The sequence below is a fragment of the Gopherus evgoodei genome, chromosome 1, assembly GCF_007399415.2.
Source record: "Gopherus evgoodei ecotype Sinaloan lineage chromosome 1, rGopEvg1_v1.p, whole genome shotgun sequence".
Taxonomy (NCBI): domain Eukaryota; kingdom Metazoa; phylum Chordata; order Testudines; family Testudinidae; genus Gopherus; species Gopherus evgoodei.
The window spans coordinates 342599309-342625903 of NC_044322.1; the positions used below are offsets into that span (position 1 = coordinate 342599309).

Below are 26595 nucleotides of genomic sequence, written 5' to 3' on the forward strand. Positions count from 1 at the left end.
CAGTGGACTTCAGTGGGCTTGGATGAGGCCTACGGTGACCAGATGTCCCAATTTTATAGGGACAGTCCCGATATTTGGGGCTTTTTTTTATATAGGCTCCTATTACCCCACACCCCCATCTTGATTTTTCACAGATGCATAGGTGCCGACTCTGGGGAAAAATTGGTGGAGTCGGAGCAGGGCCAGGGGTAAGCACCCACCAGGGCCAAGGAAAGTTGGCGCCTGTGAGCAGATGTTCTGATTTTACAGGGACAGTCTCAATATTTGGATTTTGTCTTACGTAGACGCCTATTACTCCCACCCCCGTCCCGATTTTTCACACTTCTGTCTGGTCAGCCTCAGACGTGATTTCTGTCAGGCGTCTCCCAAGCTGTGACTGGCCCTGCCCCAGCATCACAAGGCTGCAGTGCGCCGCTTTGCCCGGCTGCGGGCCCCCACGCGGCCATCCGCAGAGCCCGCGGCCGCACGCAGGCTGTGGGGCCGGCAGGGGGCGGGGCGGGGCGGGGCGGGGCGCGGGGACCCCCCAGAGACACCTCGCTGCTGGCGGGCTCCCCCCGCTCTCACCTGGAACGCGCCAGCCCACGCGTGCCGGGGCCGGCGGCAGCTCATTGGTGCAGGGGGAACCGGAGGCCAATGGGAAGGGGGACTACGACTCCCAGCCACGCTCGGGACCGCGCCCGCCAGGCGGCATGTGCGCTGCTGGGGCCAGCGCCGGTCGGGTGCTACCGGCGCCCAGGGGAGGGCGCAGCCTGCGCGGGCTGGGGGCGGGGTGACTCTGCCACGGCGCCGGCGCTGGAAGCGGAGCCTGGCTGGGAAGGCGGCGGGAGGTAAGTGCAGCCCGGTCGGTCTCTGCTCACTGAGCGGGGCGGCCAGCGGGTCCGGGGCTTTGCTGCCGGGCGGGGGTCGCGTCCCCGGGGCTCCGCAGCCTGGCCAGCCGGCGGGGAGCTGCGCCCTGCGGCAGCGAGAAGCCTCCGGGGGGGGGGACTCCGGGGCTGCTGCAAGTGACCCGGCTCCAGGGGCGGCCGGGGCGCAGGTGAGGGCTCCTGGCTCCTCCGGCCTTGCTGCGCCGCTCGCTGCTCTGTCCTAGCGGATCGCCGCCCTCCAGCCTTAGCTCCCTGCCCGGCTATCGCTGCCGGGCTCCCGAGGGTGTGATCGGACCTGGGCCCGGGCTGCGCCTGCTGCCCGCCGATGCCCGCTAGTGCCTGAGCGGGCCGGTGTGTGCATCCCGCTAGCTGGTCACACACCATCGCTGTGCTTCAAACAGCCCCCAGCTAGGGACTGGGTGCCTGTGAAAGGAGAAGCCGGGGGAGTGTTGTGACATAGGATCAGTCATTTCCTGGCAATGGGCTCTGGTGACTTTACACGTCGCAAGCATACAATATTTCTGCGCTGAAGGGAGGAACCTGGGGAGCACTGATACCAATACTCTGCCCTTCAGAAGTGACTTCCAGCCAGGAATCTCAGTCTCTTTAAAAACGTTCACCAGTCAAGTTTGCCGGGCTTGGAAGAACATATAAAACCTCTAGGTCAGGGATCGGCAACCTTTCAGAAGTTGTGTGCCGAGTCTTCATTTATTCACTCTAATTTAAGATTTTGCGTGCCGGTAATACATTTTAATGTTTTTAGAAGGTCTCTTTCTAGAAGTCTATAATATATAACTAAACTATTGTTGTATGTAAAGTAAATATGTTTTTTTAAAATGTTTAAGAAGCTTCATTTAAAATTAAATTAAAATGCAGAGTGACCCGGACTAGTGGCCGGGACCCAGACAGTGTGAGTGCCACTGAAAATCAGCTTGTGTGCCGCCTTTGGCACCCTTGCCATAGGTTGCCTACCACTGCTCCAGGTAGTCAAATGAGCCATTGCAGCAGGCCTTCATATAGACATTCATTTAATCTGCTAGTGAGGGAAACATTTTCCTGGTCACGTCTGCTATAATATAGCTCTGACTCAGCAGGGCTTCTGATCATAACTCTTCACACCCACTATGTTAAGGGCATTCACACCTGTGTGCACTGATGCTTTCCTTCATCACATTTAGGCCATGTCTACATCTAAAATTTTGCAGTGCTGGTTGTTACAGCTGTATTAGTACAGCTGTATAGGGCCAGCGCTGCAGAGTGGCCACACTTACAGCAACCAGCGCTGCAAGTGGTGTTAGATGTGGCCACACTGCAGCGCTGTTGGGCGGCTTCAAGGGGGGTTCGGGGAACGCGAGAGCAAACCGGGAAAGGAGACCAGCTTCGCCGCGGTTTGCTCTCGCGTTCCCCGAACCACCCTGCAAACCGCAGGGAAGGAGACCTGCTTGTTCGGGGAACGCGAGAGCAAACCGGGAAAGGAGACCAGCTTCGCCGCGGTTTGCTCTCGCGTTCCCCGAACCACCCTGCAAACCGTAGGGAAGGAGACCTGCTTGTTCGGGGAACGCGAGAGCAAACCGGGAAAGGAGACCAGCTTCGCCGCGGTTTGCTCTCGCGTTCCCCGAACCACTCTGCAAACCGTAGGGAAGGAGACCTGCTTGTTCAGGGAACGCGAGAACAAACCGGGAAAGGAGACCAGCTTCGCCGCGGTTTGCTCTCGCGTTCCCGGAACCACCCAGCAAACCTCAGGGAAGGAGACCTGCTTGCTCGGGGTTCGGGGAACGCGAGAGCAAGCTGGGGAAGGAGACCAGTTTGATTACCAGAGGCTTCCTCAGGTATGCTGGGATACCTGCTTATTCCACGGAGGTCAAGAAAAGCGCTGGTAAGTGTCTATACTTGATTACCAGCGCTGGATCACCAGCGCTGGATCCTCTACACCCGAGACAAAACGGGAGTACGGCCAGCGCTGCAAACAGGGAGTTGCAGCGCTGGTGGTGCCCTGCAGATGTGTACACCTCCTAAGTTGCAGCGCTGTAACTCCCTCACCAGCGCTGCAACTTTCTGATGTAGACAAGCCCTTAGAGTGAACTAACTTGCACTGGGAAAGCTGGCTGGCTTTCTTAAGAAGGGCATTTCATTTCAGACACTTCAGTTTTGGAAGTGTTTTCAACAAGAGGGAGAAAAAATTGTTAGAAGATCCCTTTAAATACTTGTGTGTACAAATATAGTCTGCTATAAGTGTATCTAAGGCTTGTTTATCTGAAATCCCTAGGGAACAGGGTTCTGTTTTAAGTGAACAATGGGATTTGACCAAGTAAATTTCTGCTGTATTACTAACCCCGTTTTACAAATGAGAAAGTAAAGCAATCACTTGCCCAGCTTCATGCGGCAAGTCAGTGAGGGTATGTCTTTGCTGCAGTTAGCTCGAGTTCTCTTCGTTTGAGTTAGCCTAGCCTGTGTGAGAACAGCCATGCTAAAATAACACTTGCTTGTCTGTAGTGCTAGGACTTCTGGGACACATCCGGCCATTCTTAGCACTGCAATAAGCTGAGCCACACTATGAATTCTTTCTTGGTGTATCGTGGGAGAACTTGCCTGGTTCTTTCTGGGAACTGTGGGAAGGCATTGGAGGACTACCAGTACTCAAATGAAGATAGTTTGAGTCCACACTGCAGAATGTCATAGCAAACAGATTGGGCCTGCTTGAGCTGTAGCTTATGTCCCCTCTCAGGTCAGCCAGCTCAGGTTAAAAGCACCACTTCGTTCAAGTTAACTGTTTTTGTGTGTGGACAGGAGTACAGTCAAGGACAACATTCAAGTTATAACGTGAGTTAACTTTGCAGTAAAGATGATCCTTGAGAGAAGTAGAAACAGCTCTACTGCTTCCCAATCTTGGGCTCTAATTGCTAGGCTACACTTCCTTTTCCAAAGTAACTAATTTGGAAAGCTGTACATTTTTTGGGAATGTGTGTTGCACAACTAGATGGTGCTAACAATTCCTCTCAAATGCTGATGTGCCCGGAACTCAAAGTTGTCAGACCTCAGAAGTTAGACGATCAGATCCTGCAAGGGGCAACGACATGTCCTGCAAGAAGGGTGCTCACTATCTTTCAGGATCATGCCTTTTAATTGTCACAGACCCCAGTTGACACACTCATTGTTTCTAGCATACTTTGGGAAGCTGTACTGTATACATGGACTTGACCATTTAAATTGGGAAGTGTAAAACTCTTTGGGCATAGCTGACACAAACATTAGCTATGCTTATATACTGGTTTATGTTCTGCCTTGCTTTTGTTGTAACTAGTGATATTAAAGACTGGAACTTTCAAAAATGCCTAAGTGGCTTAGGCTCTGAGACTCCTACTCTCCAGTTTTACATTTAAAAAACTGTAATGAAATTGAAACAAGAGTTGACTGTTAAGAAATCCGCAAGTTGCTTCAGCAATCTGTCTTACCCTTGCATATGTCTAGGGTTTCTGGGTTTCAGTTTAAACCAATAACTGGTGGAAATCCAAAGCAACCCTTCGGTGTTGAATACTTGCAGCATCCTTTGCTGTAGTTTTACTGTTGCTCAGTTGTGGTTTCATTTTTGCAAGGCCTGAGAGTTACTTCTGGCCAACATTTTTTCTCCTGCAACAACTGACACTTAAGGTGACACTTGCAGCTAGTTCAGGAGTGTCAACCCTTGCACTGCTTTCCATCTTAGTGATGTCATCAGCTGTAAGAGGGGAGATGCCAAACCCTGAATGTGAGTCTCTAATTAAATACATTTTACATCAGCTTCGTTGCCTTACCTGGGGAACTTCAAGTCTGCTGCTTAGTTCCATTAAGCAGGAATCTTCAATACTTCTAGAGAAATGAATGCAAACTGTTTTACTTTGAACTCATCCCCTCCTTGTGTAACCTTGACAGTGCATTATTGAGGAAGCTGATTTCCATTGGATGATTCTCCCAAATGAGGAACACACCAGGGTCCACTCCTGAGCAAACAGGAGATGGGAAGTCGCTATCAGTTTGATAACATAACCGTAGATAAATAGCAAGTGCATGAATGAGGGCAGAACCTGTCATGGACCAAATCCCGCTCATGGAGTCTCTGAAGTTGGTATTACTCATATGAGTAGGGTAATTGGAATTTAGTCCAAGGTGTATTGCACAAAAATCTACATTAGAAGTGTAAAAAAAAAAAAATTAAGCAAGGGCTGAATATTGCCCATGTTGTCTTTTGTGTTCAGTGTAAATGTAGATTATTTCCCTGACTGGAGGGTTGAATGGTTTTGAAGAGGGAGAGAGGCTCCATTGGATAAATAGTAAAATCAGTTCACACACAATAGAAGTAGTTGCTATTACTTCTCCCAGAAAGAATCTTCCATAGAATAAAGTTTTCATCATCTAGGCCAGAAATGAGTCTCTCAGGGATCTCCCACACCTGAGGTTTGGGGCAAACTGTGCAGCCTGTTCTGCTGCATGGGAAAGCCCACCTCTCCAATAGAACAATTAGGGAGAAACAGTGCTAAGGAATCCTTGGAGAGCTTTTCCACCCTCTCAGGTTTTACCATGAGATGAGAGCACCTCATCTGACCCGCTCACTTGTTACATTGATTGATTAAATAAATGCTATAATGGACACAAGAATAAAGGATGATGTTAGGAAGTCCAGTTGTGACCCTTTTTTTATCCACCTACAATGCATAAGAAGACTGATAAGTCTGTGTCTTTTGTCGCACTTGCCTTGATAGTAGTCCTTAACGTCAGTCTGTTTAAAAAAAAAACCACCTCAGACAGAGTCATGCACGTGGTTGTTTTTCCACTCTCCTTGCAAAAAATGCATAAAAGATACTAGGGCTGGCTATTCTGAGCTAAAACGTCTAAACTCCATCCCCTTTAAATTGTAAATTCACTTGTCTGTATGTCACATGGTGGACTGTGGAAAAGCATTTTGGGTTTGTTTATGGAGTGTGAGACCTAAATTTATGTTCTCTTCCTCCTAGTCAATGACAAAGGGTCTGACTTCAGAATGATTGCATCAGTGGCCTTGGGTTTGGGCCACTGATGCAATCAACCCAGGGATTGTTGTCTCTGGAGAGATGAACTTGGCCCATAGTTTCATGCATCTGCCAAATCCTAACCAACCCATTTCAGCATGATGAAGTGGGCATAAGTCAAACTATGACCCTAATTTTCCCCACCTGAATATCATGAGATTTGATTGAACATTTTTAACTGTTACTCCTGTTGCATGAGGCAAAGCTGTTGCTGAGTTTAACGAGAGGGCAATGATGAAGTAAGGGTGGCAGAATCAGGCCCAGAGCCACCAGAGCTGCAAAAGAGAGGAATACAAATGCCCAAACAATTAAATCTCCCTCTATTTTCACTGTGATAGGGTTGGTTATGCTGGAAACAAGAGCTCTCTCTTACCTGAATTTAGTGGGGGAGGGCCTGGGGTGGTTTGCTGTTTAAAGTGAGTCCTGATTTGAACTGTCTTATCAACGTGCCATAAGTATCACATGTTCCAAAAATGGGTATTAGTGACCTATAATAGGTTGTCATGGAGAAAACAAACAGCAGCTATTGAATGCAACATAGCGTATTAAAGGGCTAATGAATTTGGTGGCATGGAACAAATCTTTAGAAGCTAAAATATTTTAATCTTTGATGTGGGAAATGAGGTATGAAACATCAATCATCAATTATATGATCTAGGCTAGTTTAAAAAGCAGTAAAGTGCAGTGGCTGCAGAAAGATCAAAGGTGGTTGTATTTTCTGAGGTAAATATCGCTATTGTCCCTCGTCCAAGAGATCATAGCTTAAAAATTTTATAGAGAGAGAGGGATCCTGTATGTCCATGAATTTTATGTTGAATCACTCAGGGATTTTCTTACATGTTTTCTTCATGCAGTTTCAGTTTGTGATGTACAATACAAATGTAAAGCACCACATGTAGCAAAACAATTAGGGCATCGCTCACATAGTCAAATTATGATAACCTTACTTAGTCTGAGTAAGGGCAGCTTATACCACAGGTAGTGTCATTGACTCCACTGGGACTTCTTGTAGAGTAGGCTTATAGGCTGAGTAGTATCACAATTTGGACCTCAGAGAGGAAATACAAACACTTGGGACCCTGTAAGGACGTCAAGATTTGTTCCTTTCAGTGGGCATTTTACCTAAGTAAGGGCTGAGTTGAAATTCAGGGCCCTTGCAATAATTCTGCATGGTCAGATCCCATTGGTTCATTACAGAACTCATCCGCCAAGTTCATTGTTCCACTCTAGTCAGCACTGGTGAGGTTTCAGCTTGAATATTGTGTCCAGTTTTGGGTACCGCACTTTAAGAAACATGGGGACAGCTTGGAGAGAGTACAGAAGATTGGCTTAGGGCAGAAGTAATTGCTGGGCAGGGGGATGGGCAGATGTGGGAGTGATAGACATCACCACCACCTTTTTCACACCTCCTAGCCCTGGTCACTCATTGGTGAATTTGAAATGGACAGGCAGTGCAGAAGGTGTGTGTGTGTTAGACTGGCATGAAGAGAGGCTGCTGGTTGGTAGCTGGAAGGAGAGAGGTTTCTGGCAAGAGGGAGCAGCATAGTAGAATGTACAGAGGAGATGGGGGTCGGGGGGAAGAACCCGTGTTTAGTCAGGAGACTTGGGTGGAATAGAGGGAATGAGTGAGGGGAGATGGATGAAATGAGGGCAGCACTGTACTCAGGAGCAGATTTATGCAAAGTGTTAAAGATGAGGGTGAGAAGCTTGAACTATATAGGGAGGTTAAGAAATCACAAATGGTTTCAAAGAGAGGAGTGATATGATCCGGGCAGCGTGTGAGGAAAGTGACTTTTTGGATGAACTGGTGCCTGGGGAAGAGGGGCACATGGGGGAGATAAAGGTGTAGCTGGGTGCTTTAGTTGGGGGGCTGTAAGTGAACGAATGGATTTTTGAAGCCAACGAGGAACCAACTGATTCCTAAAATGTGGAATTGGGGAAAGGAGCTAAACATGACTCCAAGCACGAGAGACAGGAAAAACTTTTTGCTTTGCTGTATTATAGTGGGATGCAGGACATCCAGGATGAGATGTGAGGTGGTTAGAGGTAGGTTTGAGAGTCATCCGCAGAGAGTAAATGAAGCCATTTGGGAAGTGAATCTGACCCAGGTTAAAGTGCAGAGAGAGTTAAGGAGGGGACCACGGAGAGCACCTGAGGAATGCAAGGGACCTGATTCTCTGTGACCAGCACCTTGTCTGAGCACTTACACCCTTTTTGCACTGGTGTAAAACATTACCATCCTGATTTTTAGCATTTTACAGCCACTGTGCGCCTGTGTGATAACTGCACGAGTAGGGCAAGGGAGAATCAGGTCTGAGAAGAGAAGGGGGTTGAAAAAAGTAAATAGTAAGAGTTAAGGTATTTCTTTAAATAACTTTGTTTCCTAAATAGATGTGGGATTTATAGCCTTTGCAATCTTCTGTTAACCATGACTGGTTTGAAATGTGGATGCATGGGGCATGTGTTGTCTTGAGTTACAGCATGTTTCCTCTAGTCCATAGCCTTGACCTTCACCCCTATAAACTAAAAGGTAACACTTCAAAGGGTGGCAGTCTGAGTTTAACTTGGATTTGTCCAACAGAAAAGCATTCCTGTATATTTAGTGTAACATATTAAACCTACCTGTATTGTAAGGCTATGTTTGGAGATAAGAAGGTGTATTGTGTTGGTAGAGTTAATATATTTGCTGTGTTTAACACAGTCAAAAGGTGTGTGAAGACTTGTAGGGGATCTGCTCTTAGATTGGCTAATCCAGCAGTGCCACTGGATGGTGACAGAATGTGCAGTTTAAAGAAACAAAACTGTCCTATTGTGAGACTACTTTTTTTTAAGTGTACCTGTTTAATATCTGAAATTACATAATTTCATGCTTCTGCCTCTGTTACTCTTCATTGTGTGCTGTGTTTTGGCTAAGAGGGATGAGCTGCTTCACCACTCGTGTCCATCCAATATATCCATACAGTTAAAAATATTCACCCAAGCACCAATCCAGGTCCTGTGAAATCAATGGGAGTCTTCTCACAGACTTCAACCAGACCAGGATTTGGTCTGTAATGCAGTTTCCAGAAGCCAATGTAGATTGTTTGAAGCTTCCTGGTGAAGCATCTGAAATTTGAAACATGGAGCACTTAGCACGTACCCAGGGTGGTATGCAGAAGTCTTCCAAGGGGTGCATCAACCCTATAACTTGCTACATAAAAAAGCACTAGCAAAGTCAGTACAAACTAGGATTTTATACAGTGACTTGTTTATACTGCTCTATATACATTGAAATGCAAGTACAATATATTCAGATTGATTTTATTTTATAATTATATGGTAAAAATGAATAAGCAGTGTTTCCGTAGTGCTGTGCTGTGACCCTTTTGTATTTTTATGTCTGATTTTGTAAGCAAGTAGTTTAAGTGAGGTGAAACTTGGAGATACACAAGACAAATCAGACTCCTGAAAGGGGTACAGTAGTCTGGAATGGTTGAGAGTCACTGACTTCAGCTTTGTCTACACTGGAACTTTCGTCACTAAAACTATTGTAGCTCAAGGGTGTGAAAAAATACCCCCCTGAATGACAAAAGTTTTGATGACCAAGGCAGGAGCCACACTTCCGGTGACGAAGCTACCACCCATTGTTTAAGGTGGTTTTATTTTGTCTCCAGGAGAACTGTCTCCTGGCAATAAAGAGCGGCTACACAGCGTGCCTTACAACTCTGCAGCTGTAGCCGCACAGCCAAGCTGCTTTAAGGTACGCAGTAGCCTTAGAACATTCTTACCACATGGTGTTAATGTGGCATGAGTCCCACTTTTTTTGACACCTTCAGGTTAATAGCAGCATCCAGAGCAGGCCTTTATCAGTCAGATAAAGAACCACTACCTCTTAAGTCTCCTGCATGTAGCCTGTCAATTACCCCAGCTTATCTGGCTGATAAGAAATCCTGCTGGTACTCTTATTGCTCAGTAATTCAGTCTCTCTGTTGTTAAGCACAGGTTATCTGAGAGCAGCCTTTCATTGTGTATAGTATGGACCCACAGAATCCCAAAGATGATTCCTCCCCCCAAACATCAACTCATCTAGATATTTGCCTAGTTTTACAGCCGCTTACATAAAAAGCACTAGTGAAGTCAGTGCACACTACAATTTCATACAATTACTTGTTTGTACTGCTCTATGTACTACACACTAATGTCTGTGCAATATTTTATATTCCAGTTGATTTATTTTATAATTGTATGGTTAAAAATGAGAAAGTAAGCAATTTTTCAGGAATAGTGTACTGACACTTTTTTGTATACTTTTATCCAGTTTTGTAAGAAAGTAGTTTTTAAGTGAGATGAAACTTGGAGTACACAAGACAAAGCAGAAGTACAGTAGTCAGTAAAGGTTGAGAACCACTGGTTTAAGGGACTCCACTCCCCATTACGTTAAGCACTGCTTAGCACTCAAAACGGTTAACTCTGGAGACAACCATGGAGCTTATGTATGCTGGATAGTTAAATCCTGTTAGAACATGTATTCAGTGAATCAGATCCTTTTTAACTTTGTGTGTGTGTCTGGCTGGTAAATTGTTTAATGTCTATGCATTTATGCCCTGATCCAGCAAAACATTTAACAGATTTGTTCCATGGAATTTAACAGATTTGTTCCATGTCCTCTCATTGTCAGTGTACTTGCTTCTTAGGGTTTGAACCTGCTCTGCAGTATATAGCATATATGTTCACATTTCAGTGGCAAGGGAAGTAATTGTAACATGTCCTCTTGGGGTCTAAGTCTTCTGCACGAATAAACAGCATTTTATACAGGAGTGTCACTAGCAGTTTTTGAGCCTCTCTTATTAGGTTGTAAATCAGTTTCCATGCTATAAAAAAGTTAAATATTAATAAAGATGCATACAAAATGTCACTTCAAATAGTTTTTTCTCCTGATTTAGTCAGAACTAAAGTAAAATATAAACTTTTTTACATCCTTGATGTCAGTGGATTTGCTCCAGACTTACACTAATGTAAACGCAATGCGAGTCCAGCCCTTAGATTGTCAGAAACAATGAATCTTCTCAGGACCTGGCCACCATCAGTAATGAGCTGTGACTCATAATTTTCCTGGATTAGTACTTGGTAGTGGTTACAATTCCCTCTGCATTGCAATCAGTCTTTTTCTCTCCACCTCTGGTGTATCTTTGTGTTGATTGGGGTCTCTTTGAATTTAAAGAGAGTGGTTTATAAAGTACAGTAACAACCAGTATATTCTTTTGTGATTTGTATCAAGTGTCTCAGCAGGCGAATTGGTGAGGAAGGAAGGTAATTTTAAGACTAAAATGATTATTCCTTCTCCCTCACTGTGACGCTCTCATGGTATGTCTGTCTATACCTCAACAGTGGATTCTTTTGCTGACAGTCTTAGGCCATGATCCTGCAAATAGTTAGTCGCGTGTGTCATTCTATATGTATGAGAAGTCCCGTTGAAGCCAGTGGGAGTACTGGTGTGGAGAAAGCTATGTGTGTATGGGAAAAGGAGATTGGGGCCTTAGTTTGTACAGTTAAAATACATTCACCCTGAAACATTAGACAATACAAGAAAAGTAATGCCCAATTGTAATCTAAAATTTGTGCCTGCATGAGGCTTCCATAGCAACTCGTACACTACTGTCTCTTTTAGTCACTGGTGTCTGAGGCATGGCCCAATCAAAGGGAAATCCTGAAACAAATGTATCCAGCTCATCCCCGTTTGCTGGACTACCTCTTTGGGGCCTGTGCTGGTCTCTGGTAGCCCTGAGACCAGGGCAGCTCAAAACCACCCTTTCCCCACCCCCGTGGTACAGCTTGGCCAGATCAGGGAATCTAACCTTACCATGTTATAACATTTAATCATTCATGGCAGTCAGTGCTATCCTATCTCCAACTTTCAAGTTACTAAGGTGAAGCAGATGCATACTGTTTACTTTTAAAAGTCAATATGGAAAAAAAAGTGCTGCTTTTTTGGGGGAGTGGGTGCTTTCTCCTGTCCATCCAAGTTCCCTTTCTGCAATCTGACATGTTAACATTAACCAGGTCCTATTTACTTAATAGTTTAACAGCCCTGTCTCATTGCTCATAAATGAGTGGAAAATTTCTTTTTACCCATATTTGCACAAACAAGCTATGCAGAGCAACAGACAGGATGAGCACTATATGCCTGTAAGGTGTTAAGAAACTTGGAAGTCAAGTATTTTTAGCTGGTTGTAGACATTTTTTGTCATTCAAAATTAACTCCCATTGATTTCCGTGAGCATAAGATTGGAATAAATAATACCTGGCACAGGCATTGGGAGACTAGCCTTTTGAAGGCAATGGGGATTGTGCCTACTTCTGTCCCCTACTTGCCTGAGAGATCTATTTCAGCTATGACAATACTGAGAGTGTAAATTTTTAGGGGAAGGAGGGAGATGGACAGGCAAATCAAGTCACTGACTGCTTGGAGTAAAGAGAAGTGAATTTCAAAGGGGAGTCTATATTTGTATTTGAGTTTCAACTCCTGGTCCTGTTAACAGTGACTGTTTATAAGGAGAGGTAGCAGGAAATAACTCGGAAATAACACATCTCCCTAAACTGTTGCAGTCCTCTTTAGAAAGACTGTGGTGAGGGAAAGAGGAAGAACAGATGAAAGTGAATTTAACCCTCAATATTACATTTGAGTTTCCATACTTGCAAAATAATTGATGCAGGAGATTTTTAACTGAAAGACAAATGTAGAAATATTCACTTCTGTGTAATAAAGGCCACAACTGTGATTTTACAGCTGCTATACAAGCTTTCTGATCAATGCATTTGTAACCGCACTGCTCACTGTAGAATCTGAGTAGTCAAACTCTGAGGATCTTAAAACTTCTTGGAAGGAAACCATAAACTAGATGTTTAAGAAATAATAGTAATAAGCTAAACTGTATATTTATGTGTGTCTAGAGTTTTTTTGTAGAGACTTTGGAGTGGTTCTTCTGTTCCTGATAATTGAAATGTACTATGGAACATGTTCAAGAACATGAAGAGTGCCTTGTGCAAACCCAGATGTACCGGGTGGAGAGACCGGTATATAACGAAGAGTTCTTACAAGGACAGCTGCACAAGAAGGAAAAGACGCCTCAGCCTCTTAGCCAGAAGATAGCACATTCCTGTCGGTATGGGTTTTATATCTGCTAGTACCTTATGAATTCTTATTTAGTTAATCTGCATACCTGGTCATTTATTTTCTTTCTCTCTCTCTCAAAACAAACAAGCAAACCAAAAACAATGGTCTGCAAGAATTTGATAGCAAGGGGATGGGCTCTATAATCTTTCTAATTTCCCTCTGCTATGATCTCGCTGCTTTTCCTTTTTGTATTTTCAGTTGTTCTTCCAAGAAAGCCAAGTCTCATCTCTACAGTTTTTTACCAATTTTAAAATGGCTGCCCCGTTATCCAGTGAGGGCATATTTGTTAGGAGACATAGTCTCAGGTATAAGCACTGGGGTTATGCAGCTTCCTCAAGGTGAGTAGAACTGTCTGTAATTTTATTATCTTTCTTAGATAATCGTGTGTGTCTTGTTGTGGTAGTGATCTCCTGGATGATTGTATGGTAGTGTTTCACAACATGCTGAAAACCAGTTGAAAAGGCTGTCATTTAAAGTGCTGCTGTACATCTTGTTAGCCAGTGGTAACAAGTGAAATCCTGCCCTCTGAGCACCCAGCCCAAAGAACTGGGCCCCAATTCACAGTTTCCAAGGCCAGAAGGGACCACTGTGATCATCTAGTTGGCTCTCTTGTGTAGCACAGGCCAGAGACCTTCCCTAGGATAATTTCTAGAGCAGATCTTAGAAGAACAGCCAGACTTGATTTTAAAATTGCCAGTGATGGGAATCCACCACAAACCCTTGGTGAATTGTTTCAATGGTCAATTACCCTCATAATTAAAAGTTTACACTGCGTTTCCAGTCTGAATTTGTCTACCTTAAGCTTCCAGCCATTGGATCATGTTACACTTTTCTCTATAGACTGCAAATATTTCATAATGGGCTCTTCAAAGTATGTCAATATGTGAGTAGTCCTGCTGAAGTCAGTGAAACTGCTCACCTGCATGTGCTTAAATACCGTGTTGATAAAAGACCTTAATTATTACTCCCTCCTCACCTATTCATCCCAAGAGTAGTGGCAGGTCTGCTCCTCTCCACTTCACTTGTATAGGTCCCTGGCAGCTAGATCATCTCTGGAACGCCAGAGGGCTGCAAGATTGGCTTGACTTCTCTGCTTGGAGCAACTTCAGCAAGATCAGGAGCCAGAGATTGGTCCTTATCTTTTCCTTCATCACATGGTGGTGACTCCTTTTTTGCTCCCCTACTCAGCCAGTGCAGAGTAGTCAGTGGTGATTCCTGTGTTTCATGGAGACTAGTGGAGAGAAGCTTGATGATAGAATTGAAAATCCATTGAAATGCACTGAAACAACTTGAAAGTCTTACTCCACTTCCCTGCAAGTGGAGTAAGGTCTTCAGAGCAGGAACCAGGTCTTGTTTACTCTAGTAGAAGGTGTGTTTTGGAAGGGATCCATATTTGCTGTTACACTAGCATTGGTACTTCAGCACCAGTGGGAACACTCATATATCCTAGGCTCATGTGGCCATCAGCATTTTGCCACCAGGTCTTTCAGACCTACTTAGAAGTAAAAATACTAACCTACTGTCTATGCTAGTATGCAGGTCATTGCTGCCACCAATAGGATTGCTGCAGTGGGAGGCTTCCCAAGGTAGTGCAGGCACAGGTGTGTGTGTGAGAGTGTGTGTGTGTGAGAGAGAGATTGTGTAGAGCCCAGCCCCATGGGACCCTGATTCTGGTTGGAGCTTTGGGTGCTTCTGCAATATTACTATTACTATTACCACTACCACAATTATTAGCAAGTATAAATGAGTTCCCTTATATTTGGTTTCGTTTGAGATCACACTCTCCTCTTTGAATAGAGACAAACCTAGGAATGAGTAAAAAGAGTCAACTGTGTCTGAGGCTTTTACAGGTGTCATCACTTCTACGTAATAGAAGTTTCAAACCCTAGCCTGTCAGGAGACTTTTATTCCTTTTCTGGGTGTGCAGTCTATTGGTGTTGTGCATTTCTCAGTTTAACTTAAGGATTTTTATATTGGTTGCAGCCTTCTTATTTTTATTTTTAGCGTAGCAAATAAAAATATGTAGTTTAACTTATATTTAATGATAAATGTTCAAAATACTTTAAATGAGATACTAGCTGGACAAAGCATTTAGATAGTCTACCAAAGATATTACATGTCTGTTATGTGTTGGAAACACAAACTGCCGCAGCCTTATCTCATAGTAGTCATTGCCACATGATTTATAGGTAAGTAGCAGTGAACTTTGCTCTTCATTTTGTGGCTTCCTTTATTAAAAAAATATGATTCTTTCTCTTGGCATTTGCAAGTGCTCCTGGGAGTGACTCCAGAGCTTTTCCTTTACCAACAGAACAGAAGCTTCTGTTCTACTTCATTTGTTTACTAGTGGCAGTGATAAGGTCAAGAGATTACAGCTTGGGTCCTTCCCTTGTATTCTACATTTGAACCAAATTTGTGTTGTCTTGCACCAGCGAGCAACACCAGTGATCCCAGTGTGGTTGGTTGAGTGTAAATCAGTTGAGACTGGCGCAAGTATTTGGCAAAGGAAGGAAAGCAATTGTGGGATGCTTCAGCAGTTAAGTCCTAGTCTTTTTTTGTCTTTTGTTATTCTACGAAGCTTCTTGGGGAGAGATGATTGAAGACATGGTCCATTAAAAAATACATACACCGCCCAAAGCCTGTCATTGCAGGCTTCTTGTTTCCTCAACGGGATCACTCTGGGTTGCAGGATCAAGCCCTAAATTTACATGTGCAATTGAAGAACATTCTTTCCTCATGTCTTTTTGGACATGTGACATGAAATGCTTGCTACATGTATTTAATAGTTCTTATATCATTAAGGGGATGATGTGGTTTTTATCTTGAAACAGACCCTTTCTGTTTTTCCTAACATGGCTCCCTTCTCTCTGATTTGTATTTTCTAGGGTTAGCCTACGCTTTGCTGGCAGCTGTTCCCCCGGTATTTGGCCTATATTCTTCATTTTATCCTGTTTTTCTATATACTTTTTTTGGGACCTCCAGACACATATCAATAGGTATCTTTCTTTATGTACAATTGAAGGGTTTTCTTTTCAAATAATAGTCTGTTCTATTTATTCATTTTTATAAAGTTTCTGATTATTATTTTTCTTAATTAAACTTGAAATTCTTAAGTACTTTTCATAGTCTCCAACACCAGTAGGTTGTGTTTGTTGTCATCTTATCTAATATATTTAAGAAGGAATGGAAGCAGCAGCAGCTAGTGGAGTGGGTATGAGCACCAGCAACTCCAGCTTTGCTGCCAACTAGCTATGTGGTCTTAGACAAACTTATTTAATTTCTCTGCATCTGTAAAATAATTATTTTTACCTGCCACAGGAGTGTTTATTCAATGTATAAACCACTATATTGGTCCTGAATATAAGGGCAAATTTCACTACTAAAAATGCAACTTGGTTGATTGAAAACTCTCTAAAATAGTTTGGAGAGAAATGTTTAGTTCCACAAAAGTGTACAATCATGAGATAATCCGTTGTATAAGGAAGCCTAGTAACAAGCAAGTAAAAGTTTGTCCTAAATGACATGCAGAATTTGCACCTATTTTTCCTCTGCCTTTTATTTCAGGGACGTTTGCAGTGATTAGTCTGATGATTGGTGGAGTTGCTGTCAGAGAAGCTCCTGATGAAATGTTTAATATTGTGGAATCTAATTCCACCAATAGCACTGATCTTCTTGAAAACTATAAAGCCAGAGATGCCATGAGGGTAAAGGTAGCTGTGGCCGTCACCTTGCTTTCAGGGATCATACAGGTAACATGCTTGTAGCTTGCTGCAGGGCAAGTTTGGGCAGTTCTCTCAAACTTGCAGTGGTAGGGGATCCCAGGTTATGGAGGCTGCCCAAATCCCACAGTAAAATGCTAGTGCTCATGCCCCAACACAGTTCTGGGGGATATGAGCTGCATCATGCTAACTGAGTACCTAAGATTAAGGGAGAACTCCTGACATCTCAGCTTTGGCTGGGGCAGAGTTATCCTTTTCCTCCTTCATCACTACTACCTCCGGTCTGACAGGAAACCTCTTTTCACTATTTCTTTAAAGCCCTCCATAAACCATAGGATACTGGGTCTATGTGTGTGTGACCTATACCCCAACTCCATCCTAGCATTGATGGCACTGAACCCTCTCAGACTGGCCTGGGACAGTGAGAAGGTTGCTCACTGAAACTTTATTCCTGCAGAAAGCGGGAAGTAGAATTGGTTTTGAGGGGAAGCCTAGATTTGCTTGGACTGTCTCCGGTTTGCTTAATGTCAGGGTTGGCAGAAATCTGGTCTGCTCTGTGTTCTCTACAGTACTGACTTTGACGTTACAACTGAGTGTGCTGGTGAGTTGCATAATTTGACCCTATTGTTCCTCAATAGTTGTCTTTAGGTCTCCTTCGGTTTGGTTTTGTAGCCATCTATCTAACAGAGCCACTGGTACGAGGGTTTACTACTGCCGCGGCAGTTCATGTCTTCACCTCCCAGTTAAAGTATCTGCTTGGAATCAAGACAAAACGCTACAGTGGAGCCCTTTCAGTTCTATATGTAAGTAACCATCTTAAAAGGATGTGACCCCCAGATTCCTTTCTGCAGTACTCCTTTCTAGGCAGTCATTTCCCATTTTGTACTACCCATGAACAATATATCATGATCAGCTTCTCCAGTCTCCACAAGTCTCTCAGACACAGCACTCCAGTTTAGAAAATATTCAGAAGCTCTGATTTAATTATTGTAGCTTTAAATGTATGCTAAGCCATTGTGCATGGATCTGAAAAACAGACACAGTTGAGCTTTGAAAAATCAGATATTATGTGCACTGAGTTATAAATTGTAAGTCTAAATGAGCATGTCCCATTATTAGCTGTGTTTCTGTGTGCATGTTGCCCCATTGTCTGTTCTCATAAACAGGCAGATAGTTGAAATATGTTAGAATCTATCTCTCCCACTATTTTGGAAAACCAGATTTTGCTGAAATTCAGTAACTGCCTTTAAGACCAAAGCAAGGAAGTCTGAGCAGAGGCGTATTGGAGGCCTGTGATCTCTTAGGAGACCCAATCCTTTGGACTGGTTGATGACACACCAGTGGAAAAGTTGTAGCACTTAAAAGCTACAATGGTATAATGAGCTATAGAAAGCCTAAGATAGATTTAATCATCTATTTGTGTAAATGTAACCAGCCTCCCAGAAACAGAGGCTGCCACACAGATAAGCATCAAAGCTAAAAAGTTAGGTGACCTATCAAAAAGCCCCAGGGGAATTAGCACTTGAAGCAGTTAGGAGGAAAAAGGATAATATTTTTCAAGCACACTATGTAACCTTCACAGTGTATCCCCTTTTATAATTACGTGGCTGCCCGCAGCAAGGCTTGGGATTTGCGTTCCATGTGGGGGTTTTTTGTAACCGCTTCTATTAATGGTACAGGGCAATGTTTCCTTTTAAGATGTTTTTAACTTTTTAAAGAACTTTTAGGGGTTTTTTGGTCAGTTCAATAGCAGTTTTGGAAGATCATTGTCACTCAGCCAAAAAGAATCTATTGCCACAGTACCCTCACTGGTTGTGTCCAGTAGCTTTAAAATTGTTTATACAGCTTTAAACAGATTTGCCTTGCTAGAGACTGCTTGAGGCTATTGAAGTATGGTTTAACTAGGTGTTTAGACTTATTTTTTCCCTCTGATAAAGGCTTTTGTTCAAATTTCTTGCCCGGTTCTGGACAAACTCAGGTATTGCATCTTTTGGCCATAAAAAAGATTTACATTTATGCCACAAAAGCAGCTTAATATGTCCTGTATTTTGGGCCAGCAATTGCTCTAATAACGTACTCCCCTTACTCAGATATTTACTGTTAAAAGTAAAAAATAGTCTAGTTGGAGGAGATTCTATGTATTTCCTCTACAGTTTGTGAGGTGCTTTCATACTCTGGAGATAAGCAAAAACCCAGATAGCAACACATCTTGGATTTCTGGGGCAGCTTACTGGACAGAGGCTATTAAGCAACTGAATACAAATATCTTTGGACAAATAAAATCATCATGGAATAACTATCAGAATTTTATGTTGCAGAGTTTAATTGCTGTACTTTCAAATATCACAAAAACCAACATTGCAACCTTAGTTGTTGGATTAACATGCATTGTTTTGCTGCTGAGTGGCAAAGAAATTAATGACCGGTTTAAGAAGAAACTACCAGTTCCTATTCCTATGGAGATCATTGTGGTAAGTCAGTTGTGAATAGTTATATATTTTGTGCATGTAGAATATTTCACCTGTGAAGCATACATGGAAAAGTCCTGTAAAATTTAATAGTGACGTGTATCTCTGCTATATATTCTATAGGATGGTTCTCAAAAGCCTATAGAAAATATTTCATTCTTTTATTAAATCCTGTAAGTATTGAGAGTGGGGCTGTCAAGTGATTAAAAAAATTAATCTTGATTAATTGTGCTGTTAATAGAATGCCATTCATATAAATATTTTTGATGTTTTCCACATTTTCAAATATTGATTTCAGAATAAAAAGTGTGCAGTGCTCACTTATATTTATTATAAATATTTGCACTGTAAAAAATAAAAAAATATGATTTTTTTTTAATTCACTTAATACAAGTACTGTAGTACAATCTCTTTATCATGGAAGTTGAATTTACAAATGTAGAATTATGTACAAAAAATAACTAACTGCATTCAAAAACAAAACAATGTAAAATATTAGAGCCTACAAGTCCACTCAGTCCTACTTCTTGTTTAGCCAATCGCTCAAACAAACAAGTCTGTTTACATTTACAGAAGATTAATGCTGCCCGCTTCTTGTTTACACTGACACCTGAAAGTGAGCACAGGTGTTCGCCTGGCACTGTTATAGCCAGTGTTGCAAGATATTTATGTGCCAGAGGCGCTAAAGATTCATATGTCCCTTAATGCTTCAGCTGCCATTCCAGAGGACATGCGTCCATGCTGATGATGGGTTCTGCTCGATAATGATCCAAAACTATGCAGACCAACAAATATTCATTTTCATCATCTGAGTCAGATGTCACCAGCAGAAGGTTGATTTTTCTTTTTTGAAGTTTCGGGTTCTGTAGTTTCCACGACGGAGTGTTGCTCTTTTAAGCCTTCTGAAAGCATGCTCCATACCCTGTCCCTCTCAGATTTTGGAAGGCACTTCAGATTCTTAAATCTTGGGTCGAGTGCTGTAGCTATCTTTAGCAATCTGACCTTGGTACCTTCTTTGCATTTTGTCAAATCTGCAGTGTAAGTGTTCTTAAAATGAACAATATGCTGGGTCATTATCTGAGACTGGTATAGCATGAAATGTATGGTAGAATGTGGGTAAAACACAGAGCAGCAGACGTACAATTCTTCCCCCAAGGAGTTCTGTCACAAATTTAATTAATGCATGGTAACATGCCCTCTGGAATGGTGGCCAAAGCATGAAAGTGCATACAAATGTTTAGCACATCTGGCATATAAATACCTTGCAATGCTGGCTACAAAAGTCCCATGCAAACGTCTGTTCTGGTGACATTGTAAATAAGAAGTGGGCAGCATTATCTCCTGCAAATGTAAACAGACTTGTTTTTGTCTGAGTGATTGGCTGAACAAGAATTAGGACTGAGTGGACTTGGAGGCTCTAAGGTTTTACATTGTTTTGTTTTCGAGTCCACTTGTGTAACTAACAAACAAAAATCTACATTTGTAAATTGTGCTTTCATGATGAAGAGATTGCATCACAGTACTTGTATGAGGTGAATTTAAAAATACTATTTATTTTATCATTTTTACAGAGCAACTATTTGTAATAAACATAATATAAAGTGAGCATTATACACTTCATACTCTGTGTTGTAATTGAAATTAATATATTTGAAAATATAGAAAAACATCTAAAATATTTAAACTTCAGTTGGTATTCTATTTAAGTGTTATTAAACCTGTGATTAATCACGATTAATTTTTTTGAATTAATCACGAGTTAACTGCAATTAATCGACAGCCCTAATTGAGAGTAATTTCTATAGTACCTTACTGAGTTAATACCTATTAAAATCCTCTAAGACTCTTGCATAAAGGTATCTCTCAGGATTCTGAAGGCAGCAATGTATTAACAATGCAGTACAAACTCTTCCTAGAGTTAGTGGGAGTTGAATGTCAGACTATCATCGGAAGGTAGTGTTGACAATATAATTTGCAATGAAGTCTTGGATTTGACCTTGACTTCAATCTTATAATAATTTGTGTACTTTACATAGGTACCCTCTGTGACATTCTATAGCTCGGAGGAGCACCCTGTAGCCCCCATATTCCTCATTTACATATAATTGTGATACTGCATATAAAGCATGCCATGAGAGGTATCATGAGAAAGGTTATGGTCTGCTGAAAGTCATTGTTCCATTGAAATATATGTATCATATAAATGATAAGAATTGTGTTTGTATGGTTTTCACTAAAATATGCTGCGTGTTTGGGAAGTGCCCAAATACTAGCTCTCCAGAGACAATGACAAGGGAGGTAACCAGCACCCGAGTGGGTGCTGAAGAGACATCACCAGTCACTGTCCAGCAGAGGAGTTACAATTCATGACTCACTCACAGGAGACACACTGGAGTATTGCTTCACTTTGTGACTCAGCCATGCCCACCAGACATGCCTGGACTTGTTCTCCAAGCACATGGACTAAGGGTATAAAACAGAACACAGGGGCCACATGCTTGGCCTTTTCTCCTCCCTCCACTTACACTGCAAGCAACAAGAATGCTCAGAAGACTGAAGACTCCAACAGAGGAGACTGGCCCAGGTTTCAAGGGTGAAACCTGTGTACTATGAACTGCCATATTCAGTGGGGTGAGAAACTGTTTAAGCTCTTCCAGCACTCTACAAAACCACCTCCATGAGGAGCGTAGCTGCCAGCACTGGTGCACTGTCTGCACTGGCGCTTTACAGCGCTGAAACTTATTGCGCTCAGGGGGCTGTTTTTTCAGACCCCTGAGCTAGAAAGTTGCAGCGCTATAAATTGCCAGTGTAGACAAGCCCTGTATGTCGCCCAGTTTAACAGGGCTGAGAGTTTAGACTGCATGCATATATTTTTTTTATTTTGGTAACCACTCTGACTTTTTGCCTAATACTTAATATCTATCTTTTGTAATCAGTAAACTTGTTTTACTGTTTATCTTTACCAGTGAGTTTGCCTGAACTGTTTGGTAAATATGCCCAGGTTTACAAAGGCTGGTGTATATCCATTTTCCATTGATGAAGTGGTGAACCAATTAATAACTGCTTGTCTTGCACTGTGCAAGACCGTGTATTCCTAAGGTACAAGCTGTGGGGATTTGGCTGGTGCCTTTCTCTGTGCGATTCTCTGGGAGCATTCATGCAATCTAGCTGGGTGTGGGGCTCCACATGCGGTTGTGCTCTGTGATCACAGTGCCTGGAGGGTTTGCTGCTTGACACTAGCAAAGCATTGTGAGAGACAGCCTAGCCTGGAGAGTTAAGGGGGCACAGCGGTCCCACAGTTCCAGGCTGCACCCTGGGGATCCCGTCACACCCTTACTGTCTTGATTTAGGAAAAAAAACTATGTTGTTCAACTTTAATGGTTCAAAACACCATTTCCATCAGTAGCAAGGCATTCAAATAAATCAATTTTATGGAAGAGGACCAATCAGGCCTTGCTCTTTTTGACTGATAATCCCATATGGGTCTGGTTCCAGCCATGTTCTTTCATTAGGTTATTTCACATCTCAGGAACAATCTTGTGTTTAATTTTGGGGCCCTTATTTGAAAAAAGGAGGTAATACTGCTTAGCTACCTTTTAGAAAGTGCTTTGAGTTGTATGATAAGTGCTAGTATTAGTATGCGTCTTGTTAGTGTCTCCTTGGATATTTTTTTTCTTTAACATATTAGGGTTCGTGAGCAATGTCCAGGGTTTGGGTAAGCAGTGGCAGTCTGACTGAGAGATGTGAGACTGTACTTCCAGATGCCCCGTTTCAATTCTGTGTAAAGACAGAATAGCTTAATGAAGAGGATGTGGGGTAGAGGAAGAGACTTCCTTATTCTCCTGGGTTGCGTGAACCTTGGGAAGCTAATGGACTAATAATTTCCATCGCATCCACTTAGTGTCCATTCTTAGCATTGGTTCTAACTGATGTTTTGCCCTCAGATTGTGTACTCTCTCTTTTCAGCCTATTTTTTCAAACGTGTGCCTGCACCTAAATAATCTGTACTCTTCTAAACAAGTTTACATGTATGTTTTTAGGTAATAATAGCTACTGGAGTTTCAGCTGGAATGAATCTATCCAAGACATATGAAGTGGATATTGTTGGGGATATCCCTAAAGGGTAAGGACAGTGAACGAAGCATATCCTTATTCAGGCTATACTCTTTGTTTCAATGCTGCGGGTATATTGTTGTAGTAACTCTTTATCATTTCATCTTCTAGATTACTTGCTCCAAAAGTACCTGATATAAATCTCATCCCAGCAGTGTTTGTAGACGCATTAGCAATAGCAATTGTTGGTTTTTCCATGGCTGTATCAATGGCCAAAATCTTTGCACTTAAACATGGCTACACTATTGATGGAAATCAGGTAACTTACCTTTTTTCATATGCTGGGCTATGAAAATGTAACTCCCAAGAATCTGATCTGATTTGCTTTCTCATCTGAAACAGGAACTTATTGCCTTGGGAATATGTAATTCTGCAGGATCTTTCTTCCAAACCTTCTCGATCACTTGCTCAATGTCTCGGAGTCTTGTTCAGGAGAGCACTGGAGGGAAAACTCAGGTGTGTCTGTCCAGATGTTCAGGCCAGGCAACATTTACTTTTTGGGACTCCAGATTTTGGAGCCTGTTGCTTGATAAGATGTCCAGGTATTCTGTCTCTGGACCAACCAGAGACCAGTGAACAGCATTTCTCATGGTACTCTAGTCTAGCCGAGGCCAACGTGGAAGCACTGAGGATGTATCAATATGAAACTAATAGAGCAGGAATGAGGGATCAGAAAATCACTGAACCTCCAGTATTTCAGAAAGTGTAATGCAGGTCAACCAGTAATGTTTGCACTCTGTCTTGTTGCCTTGGGCAGTTTTTAATCTTCAGAAATGTCATTTCTTGTATCTTTTTGTTCAGATTGCAGGTACGCTGTCCTCAATCATGGTTCTGTTAGTCATTGTGGCTATTGGTTACCTCTTTGAACCACTGCCACAGGTATGGGAACTTTCCCTTTGGATATTGTGCGTTTGAGCAGAAGTCAACTAGCTTTGCTTAACTATCTCAAAATCTGTATCTAAATAAAATAACAGCTTAGAGCCCAAACCTGAAAAGTGCTGAGTGCCCTTAACACCCACTGAGGTCAATGGGACTGAGGAGGGCACTCGACACCTTCCAGGATTGGGCCCTTGGTTGGTGGGCTTTTGGTTTTTTTAGGTTAAATTAGAAAGCAGAGTATAGCTAAGGAGTCAGAGCACTCATCTTGTATTTAATACTAGCCATGTTAGACATTTTGGGTATGTCTACATCTACAATTTTGCAGCGCTGGTTGTTACAGCTGTATTAGTACAGCTGTATAGGGCCAGCGCTGCAGGGTGGCCACACTTACAGCAACCAGCGCTGCAAGTGGTGTTAGATGTGGCCACACTGCAGCGCTGTTGGGCGGCTTCAAGGGGGGTTAGGGGAACGCGAGAGCAAACCGTGGGGAAGCAGGTCTCCTTCCCTGCGGTTTGTTCTCGCGTTCCCCTAACCCCCGTGCAAGCAGGTCTCCTTCCCAGCGGTTTGCTCCGGTGTTCCCCGAACCCCCGTGCAAGCAAGTCTCCTTCCCAGCGGTTTGCTCCGGTGTTTTTTGAACCCCCGTGCAAGCAGATCTCCTTCCCCATGGTGTGCTGTCGCGTTCCCCGAACCCCCGTGCAAGCAGATCTCCTTCCCCATGGTTTGCAGGGGGGTTCGGGGAACGCGACAGCACACCGCGGGGAAGGAGATCTGCTTGCACGGGGGTTCGGGGAACACCGGAGCAAACCGCTGGGAAGGAGACCTGCTTGCACGGGGGTTCGGGGAACGCGACAGCACACCGTGGGGAAGGAGATCTGCTTGCACGGGGGTTCAAAAAACACCGGAGCAAACCGCTGGGAAGGAGACTTGCTTGCACGGGGGTTCGGGGAACACCGGAGCAAACCGCTGGGAAGGAGACCTGCTTCCCCACGGTTTGCTCTCGCGTTCCCCGAACCCTCCTGCAAACCGCGGGGAAGGAGACCTGCTTGATTACCAGAGAGGCTTCCTCTGGTTTGCTGGGATACCTGTTTATTCCATGGAGGTCAAGAAAAACGCTGGTGAGTGTTTACACCTGATCACCAGCGCTGGATCCTCTACACCCGAGTTTCAACGGGTGTACGGCCAGCGCTGCAAACAGGGAGTTGCAGCGCTGGTGATGCACTGCAGATGTGTACACCTCCTAAGTTGCAGCGCTATAACTCCTTCACCAGCGCTGCAACTTTGTGGTGTAGACAAGGCCTTTGTTCCTCCTGAGGAATGAAAATAAGATCACCCTACATACGTACACTGTGTATGGAACTGAGAATTTTTGAATGGGGTGTTAAGAGAGAAAGAAACTATTGAAATAGATCAGCGGGGAGGGAAGAGATAATTAGCACACAAATTTTATACTGTATTTGCTTATTTTATTCTCTTAGATAAACGTATTTGTTTTTGGTGCAATGTATGCAAGATAATGTGCAATCCCTAAAGCTTTAATTGTCACAGTATCTTAACGTGTAGCCTAAAAGTTGTTTAAGGGGAATGTGCATTTAACAGGCTTGCAGGTTGGTTCCCATCAATGGTATAAAGTGCATAAACATGGCCCTTTTAATGATGCATGGGAAAGCTATTTCTGAATGACACAGTTTTCAGGGTAAAATAAAAATGTCATTAAATTGTTCCTAGACTGTGCTAGCTGCAATCGTGATGGTGAATCTGAAAGGAATGTTTAAACAGTTTGGAGATATAGCACATTTCTGGAGAACCAGTAAGATCGAACTGGTAAGTGAAAATGCATATCACAGTGTACTTGAATTCCTGCTTTTTTAAGCAACAGTTCAACATTCCCCAAGAATCTACAAAAGAGTGGAAACTTTCCAGGCAATTATAAGTGTATTGTTGTATCAGATGAAGTTACAGTACAAGGGTCAGACTTTGCTAGGAAAATTCCCTGTTCCTGACAACAGTTGTGAACAGCAGATTGTTGCTCAGCTAGTGTTGAAAGTAGTTTGGTGCAGGTGGAAGCAGGACTGTTTTTCAGTACTATTACAGAAAACATGCTAGAGATCTGGCTGAACATGCAAAAGCCTTTGGGTTCTACAGGTGTCCCTAAGTAACATGAAAAACAAATCCCCTTGCTCTCTCCTCCTTTACTGTCAAGGAGTGGTTAGCCTGACAGTGGGCCTAGGTCAAGAGTGACACACAGGAGGCATCACTTACTCTTTGTGATTCCATGGTAGCAGGTTAAGTTGTTCCCTGGTTCACTGTTGGGGCTTGCAGCAATGGCTGCTGGGTTAGTGCCCCACTTGTCTATAGAGG

At 43.1% G+C, this 26595-nt stretch overlaps 1 protein-coding gene across 2 annotated transcripts in view; it reads left to right on the forward strand.

Annotated features, from left to right (window-relative positions):
• Positions 1-740: 740 nt before the first annotated feature.
• SLC26A5 (solute carrier family 26 member 5) overlaps positions 741-26595 on the forward strand; it is a 42389-nt gene continuing 16534 nt past the window's right edge. Inside the window, exons 1-12 of one of the 2 annotated variants that reach the window (XM_030554303.1) lie at positions 741-827; positions 12836-13047; positions 13257-13396; positions 15944-16054; positions 16623-16807; positions 17416-17580; positions 19096-19248; positions 23286-23368; positions 23470-23617; positions 23701-23814; positions 24160-24237; positions 25963-26058. In XM_030554303.1, coding sequence (XP_030410163.1) covers positions 12893-13047; positions 13257-13396; positions 15944-16054; positions 16623-16807; positions 17416-17580; positions 19096-19248; positions 23286-23368; positions 23470-23617; positions 23701-23814; positions 24160-24237; positions 25963-26058 — 1428 coding nt within the window. In that variant the 5' untranslated portion in view covers positions 741-827; positions 12836-12892. The remainder of the gene's footprint in view (positions 828-12835; positions 13048-13256; positions 13397-15943; positions 16055-16622; positions 16808-17415; positions 17581-19095; positions 19249-23285; positions 23369-23469; positions 23618-23700; positions 23815-24159; positions 24238-25962; positions 26059-26595) is intronic. The other variant, XM_030554360.1, reaches the window with a different exon arrangement.